This window comes from Mirounga leonina, unplaced genomic scaffold, assembly GCF_011800145.1.
Source record: "Mirounga leonina isolate KUSES-001 unplaced genomic scaffold, KU_Mleo_1.0 Mir_92, whole genome shotgun sequence".
NCBI classification, from domain to species: domain Eukaryota; kingdom Metazoa; phylum Chordata; class Mammalia; order Carnivora; family Phocidae; genus Mirounga; species Mirounga leonina.
The window spans coordinates 12580250-12593049 of NW_023270852.1; the positions used below are offsets into that span (position 1 = coordinate 12580250).

The following is a 12800-nucleotide window of genomic DNA, read 5'->3' on the forward strand; positions in this document are numbered from 1 at the left end:
CTCAGCCTGGCTCTGAGAGGTTCCTGCACACAAGGCCGAAGAGTGCGGGCAGCACAGTTCCCGAGACATGCCTCACGCGGGGCCGGACACAGCTGGACTGAGTGGAGCTTCAAGAAGGGGGATTCTGAGAAAGAGGGCTCTTCAGGGCTTCTCGGGAGCCAGGTAGGGAGAAAGCTACACTTCCTAGTGGACCTAGACCTGTAGTTCTGGCCAAGGGGCTAGGATGAGAGAGAAGCGAGAAGGCTTTGGGGGGGCGGGGAGAAGGGGATGGAGGAGGTTGGTGGTTGGAGGAAGTGGAGAGCCTGAGAAGGGCCAGGATGACAGGCTGGTGTGACATTGAGCCTGAAATGGGCAAAGTGATCCAACTTGGGGTCCCCAATGCCTAGGAGAGTTGACCCCTTGAATAGAGGTGTGAATGTGAAAGAAGAAACATGAGGCCTGCTCACATGGTCGCGAGGGCTGGTTCTGAAGAGCAAAGGTGGACGCCGAAGTCCTGACCCTTGGCTGGGACAGAAGAATCCACCTGTGAGAGACTCTTTCCTGAGTTCATCCCATCTGTACCCCTGGGAGGGTGAAGCTGAGGGGGCACTAAAGACCCAGTCTGATACCATGGGGAAACCTGGGAGTTAGCAGGAAGATTCCAAGCCAGCACGGATTTTGGCTGCAGAAGAGGTGCCGAGTACAGGCTGGTGTCATGCTTGTGTTAGTAACCTGTCTTGCTGATTCCCTGGCTACAAAAAAAGCGAAAGTGAAATAGAGGGGAGAGGGACAGTGCTTTCCCAGAAGGACTTCACTAATCCTGCCCTTCCCAGAACCAGCTCCAGCGAAGAGGGCTTTGCTTCTCTTTGTGTTGGGGTAAGTCCCTGGCCCCTCTGTGGGTCCGTTTCTCCATCCCTATGATGAAGGGATTAGGGTGGACTCATAATCAGCATAATGTTAATGGTACTAAGAGCTAGGGTGGGGAAGACTGTCACTAGACGGTCTGCAGCTTTGTTGCCAAGTGCTGAAAGAGCCCCAGTCTCTGCGGGATGCCTGGAGTGCCTGGCAGCCCATTCGGAGTTCAGACCAAGGCAGGGCTGTGGAGCCCCCAGGAAGGACAGGCCCATAGGAATGGCTGGGATGCAGCCACTGAGAAACTGAGAGAGAAGTAGTTTATTCATGTTCTCCTCCCCCACCAGCCCAGAGAGGAAGTTGTTACAGATAAATAGAACCAGGCACGCCAGCTCCCGACACATCCGTCAAGACCATGAGACAGAACTGGACACCAGGTGGGACTTGAGGCTGGCCTGGGAAGGCGGGATGGGGTCTGAGGACAGTAGGGAGCGGTGCGGGCGGCCCTGAGCCTTACCGCCCAGGGGAACTCCATTCTGCTGTTGTGTTCGGGCTTTCAGCCTCTGTCCAGATGCTGTGGTTCTGGCTCCAGTCCAACGTCTCCCTGTGCTCCTTTCAAAAAGGGCCAAGATGTGGGTGGGGCCTGAGGACGACCCCCTTCTGCTCCTCCGATTCCCTGGGCAGAGCCCAGGAATCTCTGGGCCAGAGTTGCATCCAGGCCAGGATGCTGAGCATGCCTGGCAGCAGACAGCAGTTGACCTCCATACTGTCCTGCCCTCAGATCGCAGCCCTTTGCTGGTCCTGCTTCTGTGTGCCCACATGGTCTGTCACCTGGCTGGAGCCACACCTATACCTCAGGCCACTGCCACTGCCTCAACTGGGATCACAAAGGACCCCTGCCCTTCCTGGCTCCCAACAGCTAAGCAGTGCCCAGCATTGGAGGTGACCTGGCCGGAAGTGGAAGTCCCACTGAGTAAGGAGCAATTCTGATGGGTGCCCAAAAGGACACAGGGGTCAGGGTGGGTTGTGGGCACAGAGGGTCCAAGAGTGGGGTTGACTCCTGAGCTGCCCCCTACCCCCACCTTCTGCCATGTAGCCCCACCAGCCAGGCCAGCTTCCCAGAGCATTCGGCACGTTCCCTCCCACCCAGCATGAGTGTGGGTGCAGGGCCCAGCTCCCAGGATGCTACCTATCCAGTGGGATGGAGAGAATTCAGACACAAGGATGACCAGAGGACTCCCAGCGCCTTGACTGCAATAGGCTCTGAGGCCAGTCCCCCCCCGCCCAGCCCCCTTGCCCTCTGGCCACCTCAGAGGAGCAGTGGCCTCCTGCTGCGGCCTCCTCGGCCAGGGCTCCCAGTCACCAGAGCCGAGCACTAGAAAAGGTCATCCTGAAGAAACAGGCTCAGGAGTCCTCACCTGAGCCAAGGACCCGTCCCCCGATCCCTCTTGTTCAGCCCTGGGCCTCCCGGTAGACAACCACCCTTCCCCATTGGCACACTTCCGCACCTGGCGGGTGTTCACAGCCGCACTCCAGGTTCCTGAACCGTGGGGCCTGAGGGGAGGGTGTGCTCTGCGCAAGAGCTAACTGCCACACCTGTCCCTAGATGGAACGCTGACCTTGTCCTGTGCCGCCTGCAGCCGCTTCCCCTTCAGCATCCTCTACTGGCTGGGCAACGGCTCCTTCATCGAGCACCTCCCAGGTCGGCTGAGAGAGGGCAGCAGCAGGTGAGGGGCACAGTGGTGAGGCCAGCAGGAGGTTTGGGGGGTGCCTTCTGCGGTCCTCTCTCATGGCCTTCCGTCCTCTGCTTCAGCAGGGAGTACCGGGGTGCACGCACCCAGCTACGGAGGGCCCTGGTGCTAGAGGAGCTGAGCCCCACCCTGCGCAACACCAACTTCTCCTGTGTCTTTGCTGATCCTGAGCAGACCGCCCAGCGTCACGTCATCCCAGCTCAGCTCTGGGTGAGAAACCTGAGGGAAGGTTTCCACGGACAGGAGGAGCAGTATGGGGAGGAAAGGGTGGGCTCAGCCGAGTGGCCGCCAGCTAGTGTCCACCGTGCCCCCAAGTGGAACTTAGGACTCAGGCAGGCATGGCCTACAGGAAGGTGACAAGAGATGTCCCCACCCTTGGGCCTGATCCTTGTCTGCCTTCACTTCCCCAGGCTGGGCTGAAGACCGTCATGCCTTCTGTTCAAGAAGCCCCGCCCTCCAGCAGGTCCCCCCTGCCTCGTCATCGCGACAGGTGAACTCCAAAGCCTGGTTGAGTCGTCTCCTCTTCACTGAGGTCTACATGCTTTTGCAGCTCTGGCCTCCCTCTAATGGACTGTCCCAGGGAAGGGATGGGATAAATGCTACTTCTGATCCACAGCTGCATCTTTGTCACACCTGGCAGGGCCCACAGTGGGCATGCATAAATGGTTTTTCAATGGAGGCATGACAACACCTGCTCTGTCATTTAAGCCATTGTTCCACTTACAGGACTTGGCTCATCCTAGGAGGGAGTGTGGGAAGAGAGGGATTGTCAGAATCTAAAGACAAAACCAGGGGACACTGGTCCTGAAAAGAGAAATGTAAGATCCTATGGCCCTAGAAAGGCCAGGAGAAAGGACTGGAGGTAAGGCAGGTAGTTAGTTGGGAAAACTTGGCAGGGACAAAGATGTGCTCTAAGTTTCCCTTTTCCCACACAAATCAAGACAGCTCAGCACTTAAGGGAGAAAAATAGACTTTATTTACAAGTAATAACATTTAGAAAAGATCCATCCCTGGCCCTTAAAAACCTTCCCATCACTGCAAATCCCACCCCAGTGTAAGTCTGGGGAAGGTGGGGGATGAGCTGCAGCTGAAGGCTGTCCCCCACCCCCGCTGCCGCACCCAGGCTTGGGGCCCATTTGTTCTGGAAAAGAGCATCTTCTGGGCATCTGAGCCCTTCGGTGGATGGGAGCACCTCTGGGTGCACCCACTAGGGTCAATACCCAGTCTTGGACTTTAAAAGTGAAGGGCCCTGCAGGTGCAGCAGGGACCAGGGCCTGCTCCTCCAGTGGTCCCTCTTCTGGATCCAGAGGCGGACTGACTCGGCCCTTAGGCCCAGCCACTCAAAGCCAGCCTCAAGTCTGGTTATGATGGAGAAGTGACTTTGCTCTAAGAAAACATGAGGCAAGGTAGGGAGAAGACCCAGACTCTCCAGGCCTCCGGGGCCAACTCTGAGGACACATCTGTTCATCTGGTGAACATCCAGGTACCAGGCCGGGGTGTGGGCAGGCATCACTGTCTCTAGGGGTCTGGCCACTGTTGGCCTGGGAGCTGAGAGAAGGCACTGAAAGGGACAGTAGAAGGAAAAGGACCAGGCGAGGTCGGCATTGAGGACACAGGTGGGGCCTCTCACTGGTCCTGGCCCTTTAGTGCTTTGCCTGAAAGAGAGAAACACCGTCACATGGCTGGACACTTGGGATGCCCGCCTGCACCAGATGGCTCAAGGAGGCCTCTTTCAACTTCCACCACCCCTGGACTAGGATCCCTTCCTTCCTTCCTTGGGGCTGACCTGGACACATCGACCTTGAGCTTATCAACTGCCAGCTTAGGCCTAGGCAGCCCCGTGTCTCCTCTCCTCCATGAGCAGGTAACCAAGACAGGGAGCGCCCACGCTTAGCCCCCCTCCAGCGGCCTAGCTGGGCCCTGCCTTCACCCACTTTCCTAAGAGTCCACCAGCCCCTTCCCTGTCAGTGCCTCCACCTTGCCCTTGGCCCGAGGGGTGGCAGCGAGGGCGGCGGCCATGGCGGCGCTGGCTGCCGTGGTGGCGATGCGCGGAGAGCGGCGAGTGCCACCGCGGCTGGTGGGGGACGCCTTGGACAGGGCTTTCTTTGAGGCTCCCCTCCGCAGCAGGCTGTTCCCGAGCTTCTTGGGCGTGTTGAGGATGCTGAAAGCCATGGACTGGCGGCGGTCAGCCTGTCGCGGAGGGAGGGGCCGTCAAACAGGGCTGCACTTGGGCCCTGCCACCAAGGCCCCTCCAGGGGCTCCCTCCAGCCCCCCACTCACCTGTTTAACAGCCGGAGCGGCAGCTTTCTTCTGGGCCTCCGTAGTGCTCTGTTTGCGCCCTTCATGTCGGTCCCGGGGAGTCACGGGGCGGGGGAAACAGCTGGTGGCCTTCTTAGACTATGGGGGAGAGGGTCACATCCAAAACCAGACGTGGGTCTCAGAGCTGAGTGGACCTTGTAAGTCAACACCGCCGCGCCCCCCCCGCCCCCCCCGCTTCCCAACAGTCCCCACATCAAGCCCTCAGAGAGCGAAGGCTCCCCTTTAATCTACTTTTCCAACTTGGGGAGCTGGGCTAGAACCGGGCAGGCTGCTAGACAGAACAAAAGAGGAGCCAGGGGCGTGTACCTCAGGGGTCCCGGGGCCCTGCTGGGGCTCCGAGGAGACCCGTTTGCGCTGCTGCCGGGTGGTGATGCCCGCGGCCTCGGCTATCTGGGCTGGCTGCATGCTGGCTCGGCGCAGGGTCTCCCGGGGGTCCCCGGTCTTCATCTCCTCGTCTGTGATGGTAGCCAGGCTCAGGGAAGGCTGCGTGGAGCAGGAGGGAGGGAGGGAGGGGTCAGGGGGGCCGGCCCACCCCGCAACTCCTCACAGGCCTGGCGTGGAGGGCAGCTCAGGCCTTCCTGGGGCCGAAGGCCTCCCTTGCCAGTGTCTTTTTGCTGTGCAGGGTGGCCGCAGGAGGAGGCCGGGGCGGACCTCCTCCTCCACATTCAAGCCCGCCCGTGGTGACTTCACCCCGACCCCTTCTCTGCCAGCTAGTGCATGGACACAGAAGGTCACCCTCCGCGGCACGCCAGAGACCCGGGGCCCGAGCTCACCCTGGACTCCAGGGGGTAGCAGGTCTTCAAGTGGGGGGGGCACACCCGGTTGCGCTGCTGCAGCTCTGCGATGCGGTTCCAGTCGTCCAGCTGCTCGGGCTCATCCTGGCAAGTGCCCACGTAGAAGCTGTTCCTTCCTGTGGGGGGCAGGGAGACGGGAGCAGGGGGTGCTGGAAGGCCAGGAAGAGTGAGGGGAGCGGCAGGAGGCCACCCCTGGTCCCGGGCCTCTTGCCAGCCGTTGCGTCCACCACTCCTGTCCCGTGGACTTCAGGCTCAGGGCCTCCGAGTCCTGCTCTGCTCAGTGCTGCAGATCCAGGAGTGGGGCTCACAGACCATTTCCACCCTGGGGACTGGCTCAGTGCTCTCCCCCTGAGGAGGTCAAAAGAGATCCTCTGCAGAGGCTGTGACACCTTAGAGGAACTAACTGAGGACCAGGAATTGATACCTAGGGGGTCCTGGAGGGCAAGAGCCTTCAAGAAGAATCTAGGAATAGAACACTGGCCCAGCAGGGCTCTTCCGGCACCCCTTACCCCCGAGACAGGGTGAACGGAGGACCTGAGCTGAGCATCACTATCAGGCTGGGAATCCCAGGCTCCTTGCACGAACATTTCCCGTTCACCCTGGCTGCGATGAGCAGCAGCCTGAGGGGCAGGCGAGGTGCTGGAAGGTAACCAGCCTTGAGGTTGTCAAAGCGTGTCCCTTTCCTGTGCCAGGATCTGCTTCTCGTCTCATCTTTGTGTGTTTCAAGCCCCTATGGTCCCCTCACCTGGAGGGGCCCCACTGGACACCCCAGCCTGGGAGCGGCGAGCGGAGCTGCGAGTGGTGGGCCGGTAGCCAGGCAGGCTGAGCAGAGCCGAGTTGCCATCGTCAGGAGAGCCCAGGCGGGCTAGAGACTGGGTGGAAGAGGTGGCTCGTGGGCCGGCCTGGGAGGCAGGGGCTGACTGTGTGCTGTAGAAGGATGAATTGGCGCTGTCCGGCTCTTCCACATCTAGCTTCTGGAAGAGAGAATGAATCTGGTGGGGTGGGGCCCTGACAGAATAAGGCAGCCTCCCATTCCTCTTCCTAAAATGCCTGTGTTCCCATACCGCTTTGCAGGGATCCTTAGCTGCACATCTGCAAGAAATGGACCTTGTTGCTAAGAATCCTGCATTCTCTCTTGCCTACTGACAATGCTTTGAAGGAGGGAAGGCAGAGTATGTATCAGACCATTTTAGAATCCAGGTGTAGAAAAATAAAGTGATGGGCCTCCAGGTCACAGCTAGCAGGTGGCAGAGCCGGGGCTGGAACGCTTGTCTCCTGGGCTAGTCAGGCTCATCCCACAGCCTTCACCGTCCCTCACCCCGAGCTTGCCACAGCCTGCCCACCTTTTAGTTCTCCAGCTTCTTGGTAGCAGAGGGCAGCCCACACGAAAGAGGTACCTGCTGCATCGAAGGTACCTCCCCACTCCCCAGCCTCCTCAGGATACGGAAACAAGGGCCAGCCAGAGTCCCCATCCTAGCGGGCAGCCCTCTGGGGGGCCACAGCACATGTCAGCCACCCAGGAGGTGTGCTGGAGGCCCACAGCTGGGCTGTAACTTCTCCATATTCTCTCCCTTCAGCCTGCACAGGGTCAGTGCTACCCATGGAAAGAAAGCAGCCTTAGAGCCAGCAGGCATCCAATTCCAGCCTTGCCCCTTCTTACAAAAGAGGCCTCGCAAGTCCCTGTGTTTCTGGGGATCTCAGTTTTCCCATCTGTAAGATACGGACCCTCGGGAGGCTATTGTGAGGACCCGATGGGCAAGATGCCCTTAACGAGCAAGTGAGCATGACTGGCCTGGAGCCCCACTCCCAGCAGCCTGACCTTGGTCATGGTGATGTTGATGATTTGTGTGGTGCGTCGACGAGCGGAGCGGGTCTTCCGGCCTGAATCCAGGAAGACGTCCCCCAGGGAGTCCAGGCTGCTTTCCAGTGGGGCCTGTCCCCGAGCAGGGATCGGGGTGAAATAGAGAGACTCCAGGGATTCTACCTTGGGGGGCAGGCGCTGGGAGATGGGTGAGGCTGGCTCTCCGGGGATGCTGGTGCCATCTGGCTGAGTTCGAGGCAGCTTGCTGGAGAAAAGGCACTTTGGTTCATCCCTTTGCTCCGAAGTGACCAATCCCTACCCTTACTACAAGCAGACCAGGTCAAGCACCCCATTCTCACTCTGAATTTTGAAAGGCACCCAGGAAAGCACTTACCCTGGGCCCTCCCTTCACTCCACTCTCCATTCCTGGTGAGCCCCTCTACTCCCATGGTTCTCTAGCTCCTTAATACTGGCAACTCCTAGACTCCACTGTCCCAGACATCCCCACCTGGACAACTAGCTCCACGGTGAGTATGTCCAAACTAAGTCCATCCGTCTATTCCTCCTGGATCTCCTACTTCACAGAACGGGAGCAGCCTCCAGCTGGGCCCCCCCAGCCATGAACATGGGTACAGTCCTACCCAACAGCTCACCTAACCACACCCCAATCCGCTCACATCCCCTTGGCCGGGTCCGCCTCTCCTCTCATCTAGACCTGGTGGCACCTGAGGGGAGGCACCAGCCTGGTGACAACCAGGGACTCAAGCCAGGCTGCCCGGGGTTCAAGCCTGCCTCTACCACTGTGGGACCTTGGGCAAATGACTGCCCCTCTATGCCCCAGTCTCATCTGTTGAAGGAGATAATCATGGAATCTACCTCAGAGGACTGTGAGGAGTAAATAAACGCATTAGTATTTTGCGGGTGTTTTTGTAACAGTATTGACACATTTCTCTCAGCTTCTTCGCTGGCTTCATGAGTGTAAGCTTTCTAAGCTGCAAACTGAACCACATACTCCTTCCTTTCAGACTCTTTCGAGGTCCCTCACTGCCTCTAGGATCAAGTCTAAACTTCAATGGGGATCCCAGCGAGCCCTCCTCACCTCACTTGCCAGCCCAGCCAGGCTCTTTCTTGGCCTCTACCCTCTGCTCCCCTCCGTTCACCAGGCCCACACACCTTCAGCTCCTTTGCAGACTCCGAGTAGAAGTGACAGCCTCCAGGAAACCCCTTCTGACCACTCGGTTTCCTTTTACTCCCATTGTGCCCTATACAAACATGCGTCTACCACCTGGGACCAGTTTCCTTACTCTTCTCTATGAATAAGCTCCCAGAGGGCAAAGGGACCACATCTTTATCTCACTAGGCCCAGTGGCCAGGACACAGCCTGACAAACAGTAGGCACTCAGTGACAAGAGGGCAGCAGTGTGCCTCACCTGGTGATAGTGAGGGGAGTCCCCTCCTCACAGCTCAAATCCAGGCTGTCAATACTCAAGTCCAGCTGAGGCTTAGCCTGGGGCTCCCGGCTCTTTAGGGCATCAGTTGCCACCTGGAACTTGCCCAGATCTCGAAGCTGCTGGTCAGCATGGGCAACCTGCAAAGGAGAGGGCCAAGGAGAGTGAAGACAAGCCTCAGGCAGGGGCAGCCCGGGAGAGGGGGGGCACAGGGGTCCAACGTAACCCCGGGTGAGAGAGTCAGTGCAAGCAGATACTTACCTGTGCCTCCAGGCTGCGCACCTGGGCGGTGAGGTGGCGGCAGGTCTGCTCAGCCTCCTTGGTCTTCAGCCCCGCCTGCTGCAGCTCCCGGCCCAGCCGCTCAGCTTCAGCCCGCAGCTCTTTGTTTTCCTTCTGCAGCTGCTCCAGGCCCCGGAGCTGTTCCTGTAGCTCTTGGTTCTGCTGTTTCTTGGCATCATAGTGGGTCTTGGCTTTTTCCATCTACATGGGCAGACAGGGTGGGTGGGGTGGTGGGAGGTCAGGGCTGGGGGAGGAGAGGGTGGGCAGTGGGGCGCTGGGGGCACCGGGGGCGCCTCACCTGTAGCTTGTAGTGCTCAGCTGCCTGCTCCTTCTGGTTCAGCTGGGCCTGCAGCTCATTCAGCTGGGCCTGGAGGCGTTGGGCCTCTTGCTGGCTCTCCCCTCCCTGGGCCTGGAAGGCATGACAAACGCTGACTGGGGTGGCTGGTCTGTCCGCTCCACCCAAATCCCTGACTTGCCCTAAGATCCTGGGCTCTATGGGTGTTCTCAGACTCCTGTATTCTCTCTCAGGACATGCACAAAAAATCCTGCCCCCAACTCCCACCTAATTTGGACACACCACACACCCCTCAAGGTCCACATTCTGCAAGAGCTTTCCCTGTCCAGCTAATGCCATTTCTGGCAGAGTTCTGACAGCCCTATCTTTGCTTTCTTTGTGACCAAGCACAAGCTTGGCACCCTCGTACTTGGCAGTCATCACCTCCAGCTCCCGGGCAGTGTTCTGTGCTTCCCTCCCCAAGGAGACTCCCTACTCCCCAACGGGGACCGAGCCTCAGGAACACTTGGGTACAGAGCATGGAGCTAGGCACTTGGCACATGAGCTCTCTGAGGGCTCGTGAACTCTCTTTCTCCTCAAAACCACTGTGGGAAGTAACTTCATCCCCATTTTAGAGATGAAGAAACTGAGCTCAGAAATGTAAACATACTGACCAGGATCATAGCACAGTAAGATTTGAGGCTTGGTCCAGCTGACTCCAAAGCCTGTGTGGGCTCATTTACGATGCTGCACTGCCTCCTGTCCAGACCACAGACTCCTTGGGAGCAGGGCCCATATCCAGTTCTTGGACCCTCTGTGCAATGCCAGTGAGTGCTTAGCTTGTAGTAGACACTGGACTACCTCGCCTTACCTCTCCTGCATGCCATTTGGGAAGGCCCCCAAATGGAGCATAATAAGCATCTGGGTTGTTTTTAAGATCTTTATTTATTTGAGAGGGAGAGAAAGCGAGAGAGAGCACAAGTGAGGAGAGGGAGAAGTAGGCTCCCCATTGAGCAAGAAGCCTGATGCAGGGCTCGATCCCAGGACTCCGGGATCATGACCTGAGCCGAAGGCGGGTGCTTAACTGACTGAACCACCCAGGCGCCCCAGTTTGTTTGTTTTTAAGATTTATTTATGTATTTGAGAGAGAGAATGAGTGGGAGGGGCAGAGGGAGAAGGAGAGAGAAACTCAAGCAGACTCCATGCTGAGTGCAGAGCCCAACATGGGGCTTGATCTCATGACCCTGAGATCACGACTTGAACCCAAACCAAGAGTCGGACACTTAACTGCCTATGATACCCAGGTGCCCCGATAAACATGTTTATCACACAATTATGGCAGGGAAGAGAGCTGAAAATACTAAGAATATTAAGTTGCTGGGACGCCTGGGTGGCTCAGTCGGTTAAGCATCTGCCTTTGGCTCAGGTCATGATCCCAGGGTCCTGGGATGGAGCCCCGCATCAGGCACTCTGCTCAGCGGGGAGTCTGCTTCTTCCTCTCCCTCTGCCCCTCCCCCCTGCTTGTGTTCTCTCACATTCTGTCAAATAAAATCTTCAAAAAATATATCAAGTTGCACTGTCATATTAAATGTTGAGGACACTCCTCGAGGCTAGGCTGTCTAGAGCAGTGCTATCCAAAGAACTTTCTACAGTGATGGAAATGTTCTGTATCTGCCCTGTCCAGTATGGTAGCCCTAGCCATATGTAGCTACTAAGCAAGGGAAATGAAGTAGCGTGACAGAGGAGCGGAATTTTTAATTAATCAAACCACACAGGACTAGGAGCTACTGTAGTGGAGAATGAAGGTCTGAGGAATGGGATCATTCTCGTCTTCCCTCGAGAGCTCCAACAAGGCACAAGCAAGGGCTCCTGGAGCCACAGGCAGGTGTATGGCTGTCAGGCCCTCCTCTGCCCCAACGCCCATCACAGCCCGAGGGCTTATAAAGCATCTTCCCTCCCCCAGCCTTGCTCGGGGGCTGAGGGAGGACGACCCACCCCCCACCGTATCTTACCTTCAGCTTCTGTTGTTGCACCTTGCTGGCTTGGTCATGGTCAGCTAACTTCTTACTCAGTTCTTCCACCTGGAGCAGGGGAAGAAAAGAAGACTCAGAAGGCCTTCCCCTGTATGTCCAGAGAGATTAGGACCTTTCCCCCAGATAAATCCCCAGTGTTCCTAGAAGAAACTCTGGTCCTTTCTCTGGCCTCCAATTAGGGAACAGCCTCCGCTTAGGCTGGTTGGCAGGACCTGAGTGAGGCGACCCAATAGGCAGGGGCTGCCAGATGGCCCGTGCTCACCTCTGTCCCCAGCCTGCAGAGACAGGCCTGCCGGAGCCCTGCAGCCTCCAGATTCAGCAGAATTGAAATCTGGGGAGCTGACACCCTACTACCACCCTACTGCCACTGTTCCCAGCCCCAGCCTTCCCGGGTTGGGGACAGGCACGACCGAGTCTGTAATTCTAGCAGACAATAATGAATACCCAACATTCCTCCCCCAAACTGCCAAGGCCCACAGATGCTCAGACCTCTTCCCAATCTCCGCAGGCTGTTAGGGCTGGTGCCAGCAACGTGGCCGCTGGGGTTAGCACTGGGAAGCAGATTGCCAGACAACAGCAGGGGCAGCCCTTCTACCCCAAGCCCACCCCACTCCCACAGAGAAGAAGAGCAGAGGGAGGGAGGAGTCGAGAGGGAGCCTAACAGCCACGAGCAGGGCTGGCTCCTCCAGGCGTTCCGGGAGCTCAAGCAGTAACTGCAGAGACGAGAGACAAGAGGCCATTGCTGACTGTTTGCTATTCGGTGTGACTGTCCCCATCATTTCAGGCTCCCTGGAGGCGGCGACGAAAGGAGGGGAGGGCCTGACTCCTCAGCAGGCCCGGAGTGACTGAGTAGGAGGGGTGGTGGAGAAAGGGCGCTCCTGCTAAATACCAGCGCAACAGCCTCGACGTCAAGGGCAGCACAGGGAGATCCTTGTGAGGGCCCGGCAGCCAGGCCCGGCCACCTCCTGTCTCCCGCCAGGCTTGGCCTTCCTGCTCCCAGACAGCTCTAGCTCACACTCGGGGTTAAAGGCCCAGAGCGTGATGGGCAGGCGTCCCACGCTCACAACCCTCCCTGACCTGAGAGGGCTGCTTTCATGTCACCTTTAGGGCTTCTGCGGGAAAGAAGGGGGCCGCGTTAAACGAGGCCCACAGTCACTTTGCCGCTCCTCTTAGTTTGGCACTCAGGCTCGGAACAGAACTTGGAGATTTGGTAATCCCAAGGAATGCCGGTCACCAGTTCGGACATGGGTAAGATGAAGCCTACCCTACC

General features: G+C 58.0%; 2 protein-coding genes across 11 annotated transcripts in view; one reads left to right on the forward strand and one right to left on the reverse strand.

Moving 5' to 3' along the window:
• The first annotated feature begins 291 nt into the window (after nucleotides 1-291).
• Nucleotides 292-3260, forward strand: IL18BP (interleukin 18 binding protein). 3 transcript variants are annotated; one of them, XM_034995001.1, is made up of 6 exons: nucleotides 292-855; nucleotides 1179-1268; nucleotides 1613-1804; nucleotides 2438-2558; nucleotides 2648-2792; nucleotides 2993-3260. In XM_034995001.1, the coding sequence occupies exons 2-6, from the start codon at nucleotides 1247-1249 to the stop codon at nucleotides 3074-3076; spliced, it is 564 nt and encodes a 187-aa protein (XP_034850892.1). In that variant the 5' UTR covers nucleotides 292-855; nucleotides 1179-1246; the 3' UTR covers nucleotides 3077-3260. The 3 variants fall into 3 exon arrangements, with proteins under 3 accessions (XP_034850892.1, XP_034850890.1, XP_034850891.1); XM_034994999.1 differs by having other exon boundaries at nucleotides 294-855; nucleotides 2645-2792; XM_034995000.1 differs by having other exon boundaries at nucleotides 294-1268; nucleotides 2645-2792.
• A 275-nt stretch (nucleotides 3261-3535) lies between these two features.
• The window catches only part of NUMA1 (nuclear mitotic apparatus protein 1), a 69608-nt gene continuing 60343 nt past the window's right edge, over nucleotides 3536-12800 (reverse strand). For 7 of the 8 annotated variants that reach the window (XM_034994989.1, XM_034994988.1, XM_034994987.1 and 4 more), the window contains 11 exons: nucleotides 11510-11578; nucleotides 9522-9632; nucleotides 9206-9424; nucleotides 8927-9084; nucleotides 7515-7761; nucleotides 6441-6669; nucleotides 5675-5811; nucleotides 5208-5384; nucleotides 4863-4979; nucleotides 4560-4772; nucleotides 3536-4237 (listed from right to left, as the gene is read on the reverse strand). In XM_034994989.1, the coding sequence (XP_034850880.1) occupies nucleotides 4226-4237; nucleotides 4560-4772; nucleotides 4863-4979; nucleotides 5208-5384; nucleotides 5675-5811; nucleotides 6441-6669; nucleotides 7515-7761; nucleotides 8927-9084; nucleotides 9206-9424; nucleotides 9522-9632; nucleotides 11510-11578 (1689 nt within the window). In that variant the 3' untranslated portion in view covers nucleotides 3536-4225. The remainder of the gene's footprint in view (nucleotides 4238-4559; nucleotides 4773-4862; nucleotides 4980-5207; nucleotides 5385-5674; nucleotides 5812-6440; nucleotides 6670-7514; nucleotides 7762-8926; nucleotides 9085-9205; nucleotides 9425-9521; nucleotides 9633-11509; nucleotides 11579-12800) is intronic. The other variant, XM_034994993.1, reaches the window with a different exon arrangement.